General features: G+C 48.5%; 1 protein-coding gene across 2 annotated transcripts in view; it reads right to left on the minus strand.

Annotated features, from left to right (window-relative positions):
- ATN1 (atrophin 1) overlaps positions 1 to 13,416 on the minus strand; it is a 72,518-nt gene that overhangs the window by 7,713 nt on the left and 51,389 nt on the right. For both annotated transcript variants that reach the window (XM_075071249.1, XM_032773913.1), the window contains 4 exons: positions 5,874 to 6,086; positions 5,511 to 5,648; positions 5,084 to 5,197; positions 1,013 to 2,898 (listed from right to left, as the gene is read on the minus strand). In XM_075071249.1, the coding sequence (XP_074927350.1) occupies positions 1,013 to 2,898; positions 5,084 to 5,197; positions 5,511 to 5,648; positions 5,874 to 5,951 (2,216 nt within the window). In that variant the 5' untranslated portion in view covers positions 5,952 to 6,086. The remainder of the gene's footprint in view (positions 1 to 1,012; positions 2,899 to 5,083; positions 5,198 to 5,510; positions 5,649 to 5,873; positions 6,087 to 13,416) is intronic.

Below are 13,416 nucleotides of genomic sequence, written 5' to 3' on the forward strand. Positions count from 1 at the left end.
ATTCAGAAGTTTCTCAATCCCAGGCCTGTTTTTGTACTTATAACACAGGTAAGAAAATGTGAGGAAGAATTTAGAAAATCTTTGGAAAGGGAAAGGTTCATTAATGACTAAGTAAATAGTAAATGCTTGCCACATATGGGCACTAGTATGTTACAGCAAAGAAGGTTAAGTGAATACTGTGTGCAGGGCAGAGGGTGGGACTTTGAAACATGGTAGCCAGCTCCTTCTCCCAGTTTCTTAAAACTGATGGAATTTATGATGTTCATTTCTATCTCAAATGCAGCAGCGGAAAGAATATTTTCCTTGTGTAAAAAGACTTGCTAAATATTGATTTTAAGGCTGAGCTTTAAATTAAATTTTATTTCAATTGTATATGTAAAGAGTTTTATGAATTGATTTCAGAACAAAGATGTATTGAAATGTATGAAAACTGATAAGAAGTACCATTTAAAACAGTTCATTGAAGCTTATGATATTTGTATTGTATACGTCAGGACAATAAAAACGTACACTTGAGCTGCTAAGGGAAATTGTGTTTCCTAAAACGTCCCTTAAAATAAAGTGTTGTCCCTTATTTTTCATATAGCTTTCCCTTACTTGCATCCAGCACCCTACCTCTGTGGCCCAATCTCCCCCACAAACACACAGGGTGAGATTCTCATCCCCTCTCCCACCACTGTATGCCACTGTGGCAGCTTACAGGAACCATAAACCAAAAGTCCGAGGAAAAATTCCCTGGTATAGGCACTGTGTCGGGCTGCAGCGATGCCAACTGTGCAAACTGGTTTGCTCTAATTTATGTCAGGGGCTGCAGCGACCCAGCCCTTCCTGGATGCCCTGCACAAAGGCCCACCCTCTGGAGAGGCCACTCTTTTGAACTCCAGTGGGGGTTACTTATTGCTGCAGGCCCTGGAAAGCCACCCTCCTCTCTCCCCCCTTCTTTTCTCCCTCTGTCTCCATGTTCCTCCCTCTGTCTTATTTTTCTCTCTCTGTCTCGCTCGCCCCTGCTCACCTGGCTGACTGGCTGGCATGACTTGGTACGTCCACCACTTTGGGGGCTGGTGAAGGACTCCGAGCTGGTGGCATTGGGCTTTCCGGGGGCTCATACTCCTCTGACGGCTCTTGCTTGATCTGTGCAGCGCTCAGTGGTAGTGGTGGCAGGTGGGGAGCAGGGGCTCCCATGCTGCCTGGCAACGGGGGGGCAGTAGGAGCAGGTGAAGGGGCCTTGTAGCTGCCAGCCGCTGGAGAAGAGGTCATTCTGTACCCGGGGGGCGTGGCTGCACGGAACGATGAAGCGGAGGAAGAAGTGGGTGAGCCTGGCTTGTAGGGAGCTGGGGGCTGGAATGTGGGGGCAGGTGAGCCTGCCCGCTTCCCATAGGGGGCCACCGTGGAGGAAGGAGCAGTGGGTGACACCGTCTTGAAGGGGGCTGAGGAGGAAGCCATGGTGGCGATGACGGTGGAGAGGGTGACAGATGCAGATGTGACTGGTGGGCCAGCTCCATGTGCAGGTGAGGGTGGAGGTGGTGGAGGGAAGGTGTAGGCAGCAGGACTCTGCCCTTGGGGGTGAGCGCAGACACCTGGGTATGTCCCCTGGGAAGAGGAGGAGGAGGAGGAAGAAGAGGAGGAGGAAGAGGAGGCTGAAGGAGCCTGGCTGTATGTGGCCTGGCTGTGGGGTGGGTAGAGACGTAGTCCATAGGCAACATGCGAAGGGTGATGAGTGCCTGACTCCAAGGGGTGGGGGTAACCTCCAGGTGGCTGGGGAGGAGCTGCTGTGGCTGGGGAGACCCCCCCTCCAGCACCATGGCCATGGTGGTGGTGCTGCTGTGGTGGCTGCTGGGAGGGCTGGCCAGGGAAGGAGGCAGTGGGGTGGGAGCTGGTGTTGCCCAGAGGGCGGCCATAGGGTGGTGGACCCTGGCTCCACACAGGCTGGGAGGGCAGAGAGGGCTGGGTGTACTTGGGAGGCTGGCTGGAGATGGAGAGGCCACTAGGTGGGGGGAAAGAGTGGGCATAGGAGGCACTGTAGCTGGGCAGGGCCTGAGCAGGGGGAGGTGGAGGGTACTGAGCAGAAGAACTGGGTGGAGGGGGGGCATAGGGGTAACGTGAGGGGGGTGGGGCAGGTGCCTTGTCCTGCCCCATGCTGTGGGGCGATGGGAGGTGCCCACTCAATGCCTGCCCTACCATCCCAGGCGAGTTGGAGTTGGTGGATGCATTATTCAGTGGGCGCAGGGCTGGTGGAGGAGGCAGGTTGGCTGTGACATGGGGGAAGGAGGGAGCAGAAGCTGCGGGTGCTGCCAGGGGGTTGCTTGGGGGAGTCTTCTGAGGGGGTAGTCCCCCTGTCACAGAGGCCAGGGAGATGGGAGTAGTGGGTGGTGGGTTGTGCTTGGCACTAAGGGTCTGTTCACGCCCTCCCGGCACTGGGAGGCCCCCCCCTCCAGTAGTGGCTTTGGGGCCTCCCTGGACCACACTGGCAGTGGGATAAAGAGGAGCATGTGCAGCAGAGGAAGAGGAAGAGGAGGCAGGCACTGGTGGTGCCTGGGCCTGGAAAATCCTCGATGCCTGAGTCTCAAGTTGAGAGTGGTAGCCACCTGCAGGGGCCTGAGGGTGAACCTCGCCTGCTAGGCTGAAACCTGGTTCGAGTGGACGGGCTAGGCTGTCAATTGGAGGCGCAGGTGGTGGACTCTGGGGGAACAGTGAGGGATGACGGTAGGAGTGAGATGGCCCTTGGGACAGCACAGAGGACGAGTCTGAGTCATTCTCCACGCTGCCTGGGCTGTAGACACTGGGCGAGGTGCTCCGGTTATCCTGGTCAATGTCCCGTGGGTCACTGCTCATCTCATCATTGAAGCTGTGACCATCAAGGCTGTCAACATCTGAGGGAGACTGGGGACATGGTAGCTCCTGAGGTACAGAGAGGAGGGAGATATCAGACAGTCCCTCAGAGCATGAGCAAAAAAGTTAACCCTTTCTAAGCCTCAGAGATTCTCCTTTCTGAAGTTCTCAGTCCCTCGCTATAGGAGCTGAGAAGGAAGATCACCCTTTTCTGACAACCCTTACATGTAGTCCCCAGTGACTCTCCTCTCTGGAGCTCTCTGGGGGCACCAAAGAAGATTGTGAAATGCTCCTCGTCCCCTGGCCCCACTTTATTCATCTCCCAGAAAAGGAAAAGGGAACAGATTCACAGCAGATAGAAGCAGATGTCCTTTGGCAGTGTATTTATAACAATCCTAGCACTTTCCATTTGCCAAGCTCCACCTATTTGACAGACATTCATGAATTAAGTCTCATGACCCCTGGAGAGGTAGGTAAGTATCAGTAGCTCCATTTGACTGAGGGGCTAATTGACACACAGAGAACAGTTATAAAGCAGGAGTGTCAAACATATTTGGAAGAAAGAGCCGATTTCTGGTCTGTGGTCCAGGCTATAATTCAGGACTATCCCCCTCCACAGCACTGGGAGATCTGTACAGAGATCAAGGGGAGACTAGGGCCTTTATGAACTAACTAAATATTCAGTAATTATTTATTATTTGTTCAATGCCTTATCGTCACATTCAGCACTGAGGAAGGAAACCCCCAGCCTGTTGGGCCACTGCTATCTCTGCCCCTCACGTCTCTTCCTTCCCATCCCCCTTTCTCTATTTTTCCCCACCTTCCCTGTCCCTGTCTCGGTGAATCTCCTCTGAAATTCCTTGGACCCTACTCTGCCTATGTGGTTCCTTCATATTACGTTTGTTGCGTAAAGAGCAAAAGACCCAATGGGGACTGAGGAGTTCCCTCCTCTGAGTCCTCATTTCAGGCTGTCTCCAGACCCAAGCAGACGACACTGAATCAGTTACACTCGGGCCATGTTTAAAAGGTCATTTCTGCAAGCAGAAGGGCAAGAAACTCACTTCTCCAAAAAATGAAAGCAGAGATTCTGGAGAACATGAATATGTCCTGCAGGCCACAGGAATACATTATGCAGGCCAGATGTCTGATACCCCTGTTACACAGGAAGCATGGTCTTGTAGTTAAGGTATTAGACTGGGACTTGGGAGATCTGGAATCAATCCCTTGCTATGCCACAGACTCCCTGTGACACACTGGTCCAGTCACTTCACCTCTCCGTGCCTCAGTTTCCAATCTGTAAAATGGTATTAGTATTCTGTGGATTGCAGTCACGTGTAGGGAGCCCATTATGGATCAGGACCCCACTGTGCTGGGTGCTGTACTCACATGTAACGAGAAGGCCCTGCTCCAAAGAGCTTAAAAATCCTGCACCTGTCTTATCTAGTTAGCGGTAAGCTCTTTGGAGCACAGCTTTTTCTTACTGCGTGTTTCTACAGTGCCTACAGCAATGGGCCCAATCTTGGGTGGGGCTTCCGGACACCATTGAAATGCCAACAGTAATAAGGAGAGGGAAAGGACTTGGCAAAGATCATACACTGAGTCAGGGGAAGAGCTGAGAATAGAAACCAGGAGTCTTGATTCCCAGTGTCCTCTGCTCTGAACTGTTAGGCCCTATAGCCCTCCCAGAGACAGGAAGAGAATTCATGAGTGTTAATGCCAGTCCCCTCATATAACAACTTCACTAGAATCACTGTAGGGCAGTTCCAGACAGCCCAGACACACAATCCTTGTCCCTGAATTGACAAAGCAGCAAGCGAGCTGATCACATCCAGGGCTGCTTGGAGGTCCCAGACTAGCTGGCTGAGCCAGACCTAAATCCAGCAAGTGATGATTTGTGGCCAGCATGATCTTAACCCCAGAGGACGAGCTGGATGGAAGATATGCTAGACCTGACAGGGATATCCTGGGGAACTACATGCTCCTGGGTTCTGGGGAACCACCTCCTGCCCCAGAAAGGGAAGTGCTGGGACTGGGCCAAGTCCCTGAAATGTGGGAGGAGGCCTATTTATGGGGGAGGATTGCCTCTTCTTGCTTGGTAAAGCCTGTCAGCCCACAACCACCGCACTGGTGTGATCCAGGGCAGCGGGCTAGATCATGATCCAGCGCAAGAGGGAGGGAGGGAGGGAGAACTCCCAGAGGCTTTTTTCCTGCACCAGATCATGGAGGTGTTTGTGGAATGCAAAGGAAAACTCACCTCAGTTTTGGTTTTCTTGGGGGCATTGCTGTCCTCCCCTTCACTCTCTGAAATCTCTTCCATCCGGCCCTGCTTGTTACCCTTGGGGGTACAGGACTCCTCCACCCGTCCTTTCTGCAAGGGAGAAGAGGGAAGGGTCACACATGGAACTCCTTCCTGAAGCTCCCACAGTGGGTGAGAGACACTGACATACAAGTGATTTGTACATAAAATGGACAGATTGACACAGGACCCTGGGGATTTAGGAGTCATGGTTTCTCTACCAGGTCATAACCTAGCAAAAACAAACACTGAAAAGGGCCAGTGGGGTATAATCTCTTAGTAAAATGGTTGGGGGATAAGCAGAGGGCAAGGTGGAAGAACCAATCTCTGCCAGGTTCTTGGTGGACCTCATGATACCACTCAATATCACACTAATGTTTCCTACCTTATTGGTCTGCCGGGATTTCTCAGTTTTGCCATCACTGCTAGAAGTGCTGATGCCACCTGGGGAGGCTCGGCCCCGTGACCTGAGCTCCTCTCGGGGTCCCGGAGTCTCCTTCTTCCGTCCACTCCGCATTGACATCTAAGACAAGAGAAAACACACTGAGAGCGCCCTGCAGCTCCCCCTGCTATGCAACCCCCGCCGCAACTTCCAGCTCTGCTGAGGCCCTCAGTGCTAACCCACGTCATTCCACTGCTCCAGTCCTACGTGCACCACATAGCTTTGCTGATGCACCTCAGTCCTGACCCACAGCTCTCTTTCTTTTCCAGTCCCTGGTTCCCCACCACCTCCTCCCCTTTCACATACCGAGTCTTTGTTCTGTCGAGTCTTCATTCTTTTGGGTGTGGGACCCCCATTCTCCTTGGCCCAGTTGGATGAAAACATAAATGTGTGTCACTTTCCCCCCTCTTCCACTGTTCCCCGGGAGACTGAGATGATGGCCTCAGGGATTTGGGCAGGATCAACTCCTCCAGGAGGCAGGGGCTCACTCCAGAGCTACTATAGGGTTCTTAGTGGACCCTGAAAGACGGAGAGGGAGACAAAGACAGAAAAATGGAAAAAGAGAGTGAGTTGTGTATATGAGGCCACTTCACACCAAAATTTCAGCTCCTGATATAAATGCCAAAAAATTACTACTGTTGCCATATCTTTTATTTATAAACCTGGGGATCTTCACTAATAAGAGATAATAATTTTAATGCTTGCTCACTGGAAGTCCACAGAAAATTATTTAAGATTATTATCTCTTATTCCCATTGTAGCGGAGTGGTACCCATCTGATGGAAGAAATTGGTTCCCTCACGATTTGGGCTGTTGAATTTTTACATTATCTCAAATTGTTTTTATATTTCATTTCCCTGGTTACTTTTTTATTTAAAAGAGGGATTAGAAAAAAAAGGAAAGAAACTGCTTAAAAACTTTAGCATTTAAGTTCACAGTCATGATTCTTCTGACTTTATAAAAAGCTCTTTGCAGCAGGTCTCAGTGCAGTCCGGACCTTAATACTCTTGCCCAGTTATGTAACAGTCATAGCTCACCCAGAGAAATGGTCTCCAAGTGGCTTTTGCAGGGGGTTACGTTATGCAAACTCAGCCCCAACAATACACACATCCATGAATGCACCACATTTGCAACAAGCTTATTATACAGAGATGCTGACAAGTCCTGTTCAGGCTGTACATCTGAAGGGGTGCCCAATATACACAAGCATATGCACTTTAACTTGACTTTCCAAGCCACAGACAAAACCTGGCCCATTTAACTTTGATTTTTTCCTCAGAACTCTGATCCCTGAAGTGTTTTCTGTGCCTCTTCTGAGCTCTCCCAGCTCGTCACTGTCTTTCTGGGATTGAGGGGTCAATGGCTGAGTGCATAATTCCAGGTGGGGTTTCCTCTGAGCCACAGAAAGACTATCCCATCTCTGCTCTGGGACATGCGCCCCCTCACAGATTCTATCCCTAGGGTGGATAGTTCCCACAGAGAAAAGTAGATCTAGTGGATAAGGCATTAAGGGCCAGGAGTCATCTGAGATCTTTGGGAATGGGCTGGAGTTTAATGGGTTAGCACAGGGAGATTGGGAATCAGGATTCCTACAGTCAATTCCAGCTCTGGGTGGGGAGTGGGTCCTAGAGTGCTGTAGCAAGGGAAATCAGGATACTCTATTCTATTCCTTGCTCTAGCAAGGGAATTTGGGTCTAGTGGGTTAAAGCAAAGGAACTGGGAGTGAGGATTCCTGGATCCCATTCGCAGCTCTGCCTTTGACTTGCTCTTTTACCTTGGGAAATTCTCTTTCCTGTATCTCAGTTTCCCCATCTATAAAATGGGGACAATGATACTGACCTACTTCTTAGGGGAGTGGGGGAAGTATGAGATCTATTTAATTGGTTCTTTCAGATTGCTTGGAGATCCTCAGATGAAAGGCACTTGCGACTTTAACTTCATTCATATTTTATCTGCCCCTCATGCTGCAGGTCATTTGGGGCCCATATAACAATAATTTCCATATGAATTAACTTATTCATAGATTCATAGACTCTTGAGAGGTCATCGAGTCCAGTCCCCTGCCCTCATGGCAGGACCAAATACTGTCTAGACCATCCCTGATAGACATTTATCTAACCTACTCTTAAATAGCTCCAGAGATGGAGATTCCACAACCTCCCTAGGCAATTTATTCTATTCTAGTGTTTAACTACCTTGAGAGTTAGGAACTTTTTCAAATGTCCAACCTAAACCTCCCTTGCTGCAGTTTAAGCCCATTGCTTCTTGTTCTATCATTAGAGGCTAAGGGAACAAGTTTTCTCCCTCCTCCTGATATACCCTTTTAGATACCTGAAAACTGCTATCATGTCCCCTCTCAGTCTTCTCTTTTCAAACTAAAGAAACCCAATTCTTTCAGCCTTCCTTCATAGGTCATGTTCTCAAGACCTTTAATCATTCTTGTTGCTCTTCTCTGGACCCTCTCCAATTTCTCACATCTTTCTTGAAATGCGGTGCCCAGAACTGGACCAATACTCCAGTTGAGGCCTAACCAGCGCAGAGTTAGAGCAAAAGAATGACATTGTCTGTCGCTCACAACACACCTGTTATGCATCCCAGAATCATGTTTGCTTTTTTTTGCAACAGCATCACATTGTTGACTCATATTTAGCTTGTGATCTACTATAACCCTAGTTCCCTTTCTGCCATACTCCTTCCTAGACAGTCTCTTCCCATTCTGTATGTGTGAAACTGATTGTTCCTTCGTGGAACACTTTGCATTTGTCTTTATTAAACTTCATCCTGTTTACCTCAGACCATTTCTCCAATTTGTCCAGATCATTTTGAATTATGACCCTATTCTCCAAAGCAGTTGCAATCCCTCCCAGTTTGGTATCATCTGCAAACTTAATAAGCGTACTTTCTGTGCCAATATCTAAGTCTTTGATGAAGATATTGAACAAAGCCAGTCCCAAAACAGACCCCTGCGGAACCCCACTTGTTATACCTTTCCAGCAGGATTGGGAACCTCTCTGAGTAGGGTTATCCAGCCATTTCTCAAGTGAATTTCCTCATAACGCACATACTAAAAAGCATGGAAATTCTAAGCTAAAGACAACAATTTCCAGTTGCAGCTTCCAAGCATTAGCCCAGTGCCATCATAAGACATAAATGACACCAACATGCCGATAAACTCTCTAACACACACACTTTAAATTCAACAATACTATCATCCTCAGGTCACACATCAAACTATAATGCACAATTTTAACTCCAACCTTCCAACGGTATGTTATTTAATAGCTTAATAATGACAACGAGTCTTATCTCCACATACCACACTCATGTCAGAGAAAGAATACAAAGCTGAATACACTCCAAATTTCTCTCTTATCAAAAATGTTTCCTGGAATAGCTACAAAATGTAGATCAAATGTACAACACACAATTTCAAACAGACACAAATATTATGCACATTTTTAAGTGAGAGTAATTAGCCACTGGAACAGATTACTGAAAGCTGTCATAAAATCTCCATCACCTGGAATCACTACATCTTTCTAAAATATATAATGTAATTTAATAACAAATTATTGGGCTCAATACAGGAATTACTGTGTGAAATTCTATGGCCTGCTATATAAGGGGTCAGACTGGATGATCACAGTGGTGTTTTCTGACCTTTTTATGAAATAGAAACATGGTCAGCCTTTCATATCTACATTCATAATGACAGGGAGAATGGCAGGGACCCCTACTCAAGACAGTTAAGTCCCAGGAAGACAAAAGGATCTCTCAAAACTGAGTGACTGGGCAACAAAATGGCAGAAGAAATTCAGTGTTGATAAATGCAAAGTAATGTACATTAGAAAACATAATTCCAATTATACACACAAAATGATGGGATCTAAATTAGCTGTTACCACTCAAGAAAGAGATCTTGGAGTCATTGTGGATCGCTCTTTGGAAACATCCGCTCAGTGTGCAGCAGCAGTCAAAAAAGATAACAGAAAAAAGAGTTACCTTCTTGTAACTGTTTATCTTGGAGATGCGTTGCTCATACCCATTCCAATTAGGTATGTGCGTGCCGTGTGCACAGTCATCAGAAAGATTTTTCCCTAGCAGCACCCACGGGTCGGCTGTGGAGCCCCCTGGAGTGGCGCCTTCATGGCACTCAATATATGACCCTGCCAACCTGGAGCCTCCTCAGTTCCTTCTTGCTGGTTACTCCGACAGAGGAAAAGGCAGATGGGTTTGGAATGGATATGAGCAACACATCTCAAAGAACAACAGTTATGAGAAGGTGACCATTTTTTCTTCTTTGAGTGATTGCTCATATCGATTCCAATTCCAAGCCTAGTCATGGAATCACTGATTGGAGCACCATTCTGCCAAAAGCCGCAACACCTCTGGCATGCTGGACAATGGCGTAATGAGAGGTGAATGTATGTACTAAGGACCAAGTTGCTGCCCTGCAGATTTCTTGTACTGGGACCTGAGCCAGGAATGCCGCTGAGGAGACCTGAGCCCCCATGGAGTGTGTCGTAAGAGCTGGGGCTTGTATTCTGGCCAGCTTGTAGCATGTGTGGATGCATGACGTGATCCAGGAAGATATTCTTTGAGCTGAGATTGGGAGCCCTTTCATCTGGTCTGCCACCACTATGAACAACTGGTTCAACTTCCTGAATGACAGAGGCCAGGTCTACATTGCGACTTTAAATCGGTTTAATGGCCGATATACCGATTTAACGCTGTATCCGTTCACACGACGTTGTCATTAATATCGACTTAAACGGCTCCTTAAATCGATTTCGGAACTCCTCCCAAACGAGAGGAGTAGCGCTAAATTCGATAGATTTGGTAACTGCAGGCATTTGGAAAAGGCCAGTTGGGCATACTGAAAGGCATTGCATAACACAAACAGTTAAACATGATCACTGATCTGCCTCTCTGCGGTGGTATTGTCAGGCCTAGAGGAGATATCATCCATTGTTACCTTGTAGAAAATAAGGATGTAATAGGGAGGGCTAGACATGGCGATTAGCTACTGGCCAGCACTGCTCAGTATTATCCATACCTAACGTGCTCCACATAATCGAGAGACTTGAGCATAAGCCCACAAACAAAGCATGCGGGAGGGGGGAGTCTGTGGACTCAAACATCAAAAGGGAGGGATGAATCAAGTGGATCATTACATTGACAGGCGTCTCAAGAACATTAGGATTCTTCCCAGCTCTACAACAGGCAACCGCGCTGCGGGGGGTGAGTAAGTGGTGATCACTAGCAGCGATCGTATATGATAGGAGCCATGCGTGTTGTGGATGTGAAGAGGGGGTTCGGCTTTGCAGGTTCCTCTTAACAGGAGCAAGGCATCACATAGATCATGTGGTATATGAACGGCGAAGAAAAGTCAAACTTTTAAAGCCTTACTTACCATCGCCGCGTGGATGTACGGTTGGCCGTACCTGCGTCTGTGTGTGTGCCACACCAGTCACACAGACACTGAATATTTAAACGATACAAAATGCGACTTGTATAGAGATCACATGTGCTCTTGTAAGGGGATAGTGTTCTATGTGAAAGAGTACTATTCATTGCTCTGAAAGGGGTATCTATTCCACATACTTATTCCTGGTTTGCCTCCCCATGCAGCTGCACATTTCTCTGCAGTCCCTAGTGCCATCACGAGGGCGTGCTCTGATGACGACGGAGGAAGAAGAACGACGAGATGAAATGTCCAGATTACATTATAAGTAACACGCAATGAGAAGGGATAAACAGAATGATTGGAAGATGTGGTAGCAAAGTACAGAAAAGATGCCAGTGAACGATCTGAGAGGCTAGGCAGGAAGACCAGCGTTGGCAGATGCAACGCTGCATCTGCTGCGTGCTCAACTGATATCTCCAACGCAGTGGTGGATCTTCAGGAGAGCAGCGCAGTAGCAGAGTGCCGCTGCAGCCCTGTATCACCTCCCTGCAAGCCCACGTCCAATCTCCCTCACCCAGACATGTAAGAACGCATGGGGGAGGCTTTCTGCACCGCCTAATCCTCCACCCCCCTGGAGAGTTCAAGGAAAGGCTGTAATTACGCTACAATGTGCTTAATGGCCTTTCCTTCCCCCTCCTTCCAAAGCACAGCAGCCAGGGATACCTTTCTAATTCTCTGCCTTTTTTATAGTTCCTGTAATGAAGAAATACATCGAAAGGGGAGGGTGGGTTGCTTACAGGGAAAAGTAGTAAGAAGAAACTCATGATTTTTAACAGATGCAAAATTACTTATTTAATGAAATTAAATGATTTTCTAAACGACACTGAATTTATTTCCTTCGCCAACCTGTAATCAAAAGGGGAGGGTGGGTTGCTTAACTGATAAGTCCATCAAGTGCGGAGGTTCATCAAGGGGAAGCAACAGAGTCACACCGTACCCTGGGCCGTGCTGAAACTCGTTTTCAAGGCTCTCTGATGCGCAGCGCCTCGAGGTGTGCTCTTCTAATCGCCCTGGTCTCTGGCTGCTCGTACATCAGCGGACCAGTGATTTGCCTCAGCCTCCCACCCAGCCATAAATGTCTCCCCCTTAGTCTCACAAGATGTGGGACACACAGCAGCAGCAATAGCAAGCGGGACATTGGTTTGGCTGAGGTCTGACCGAAGTTATGATCGCCAGCGACCTTTACGGCCAATGCACATTCTAACACATCCACGCACTTAGCTCAGCCTGTAGTTGAACAGCTCCTGAACTGTCCAGGCTGCCAGTGTATGGCTTCATGAGCCATGGCATCAAGGGTAGGCTGGGTCCCCAGGATAACTATAGGCATTTGAACTATTCCCAACGGTTATTTTCTGGTCTGGGAAGTAATTCCTTTGCTGCAGCCGTTAAACAAGACAGTGCTCAGAGACGCGAGCCGTCATGAACCCTTCTCTGGCCATCCACGTGGATGTGGGTGAAACGTCCCTTGTGGTCCACCAGTGCTTGCAGCACCATTGAAAGTACCCTTGCGGTTCACGACTGGGTGCCCTGGTGTTCTGGGGCCAAGATAGGGATGGTTCCATCTATGGCCTACCACGTTCGGAAAACCCATTGCAGCAAAGCCATCCAGTATCACCTGCACGTTTCCCAGAGTCACACCTTTCGTAGCAGCAGCTTAATGATTGCTTTGGCACTTGCATCACTGCAGCCCCACAGTAGATTTGCCCACTCCCAATTGATTCCGAGCTGAGACCAGTCTGTCTGGCGTTGCAAGCTTCCAGAGGGCTATTGCCACTCGCTCTCCACTGTGAGGGCTGCTCTCATGTTTTGTATAGGCGTTCAGGGCAGGGGAAAGCATGTCACAAAGTTCTAAGAAGTGCCTTACGCATCGCGAAAGTTTCGCACCACTGCGAATCGTCCACAACGTTAACCAATGCGGTCCACCAGTCTGTGTTTGTTTCCCGTGCCCAAATTCGGCGTTCAATGGGTAGAAGATGCCCCGTTAATAGCAGTAGCTCAAACGCGGGGCCAGCGTTATGGAGAATTCTGCCTCATCTCGTCATCGCTGTCCTCGCTGCTCAGCATGCTGCCTCCTCCTCTCCTCCTGCCTTTGCAGTTCATTGTTCAGTATAAGTCAGCCCGAGAGTACGCGAGGTGTTGACACGGTCAGGATACGTTTGTGATCTCAGGGTCCATGATTGCTGTGCTATGGCGTTTGCTCAATGCACTCTGTGAAAAAGGCGCCAAAGGGTTGTCTGCTGCCTTTACAAAGGAGGGTGAGCTGTACCCAGCACCACCGGGCAATGTTTTATGCCCCATCAGGCACTGTGCTCTAACACGGAAGTGAACTGTCTATTCCCTAGGGTGGTAGTTCCCTCAAGAGAAAAGTAGATTCTAGTGGAT

Source organism: Chelonoidis abingdonii, chromosome 1 (genome assembly GCF_003597395.2).
Source record: "Chelonoidis abingdonii isolate Lonesome George chromosome 1, CheloAbing_2.0, whole genome shotgun sequence".
NCBI classification, from domain to species: Eukaryota; Metazoa; Chordata; order Testudines; family Testudinidae; genus Chelonoidis; species Chelonoidis abingdonii.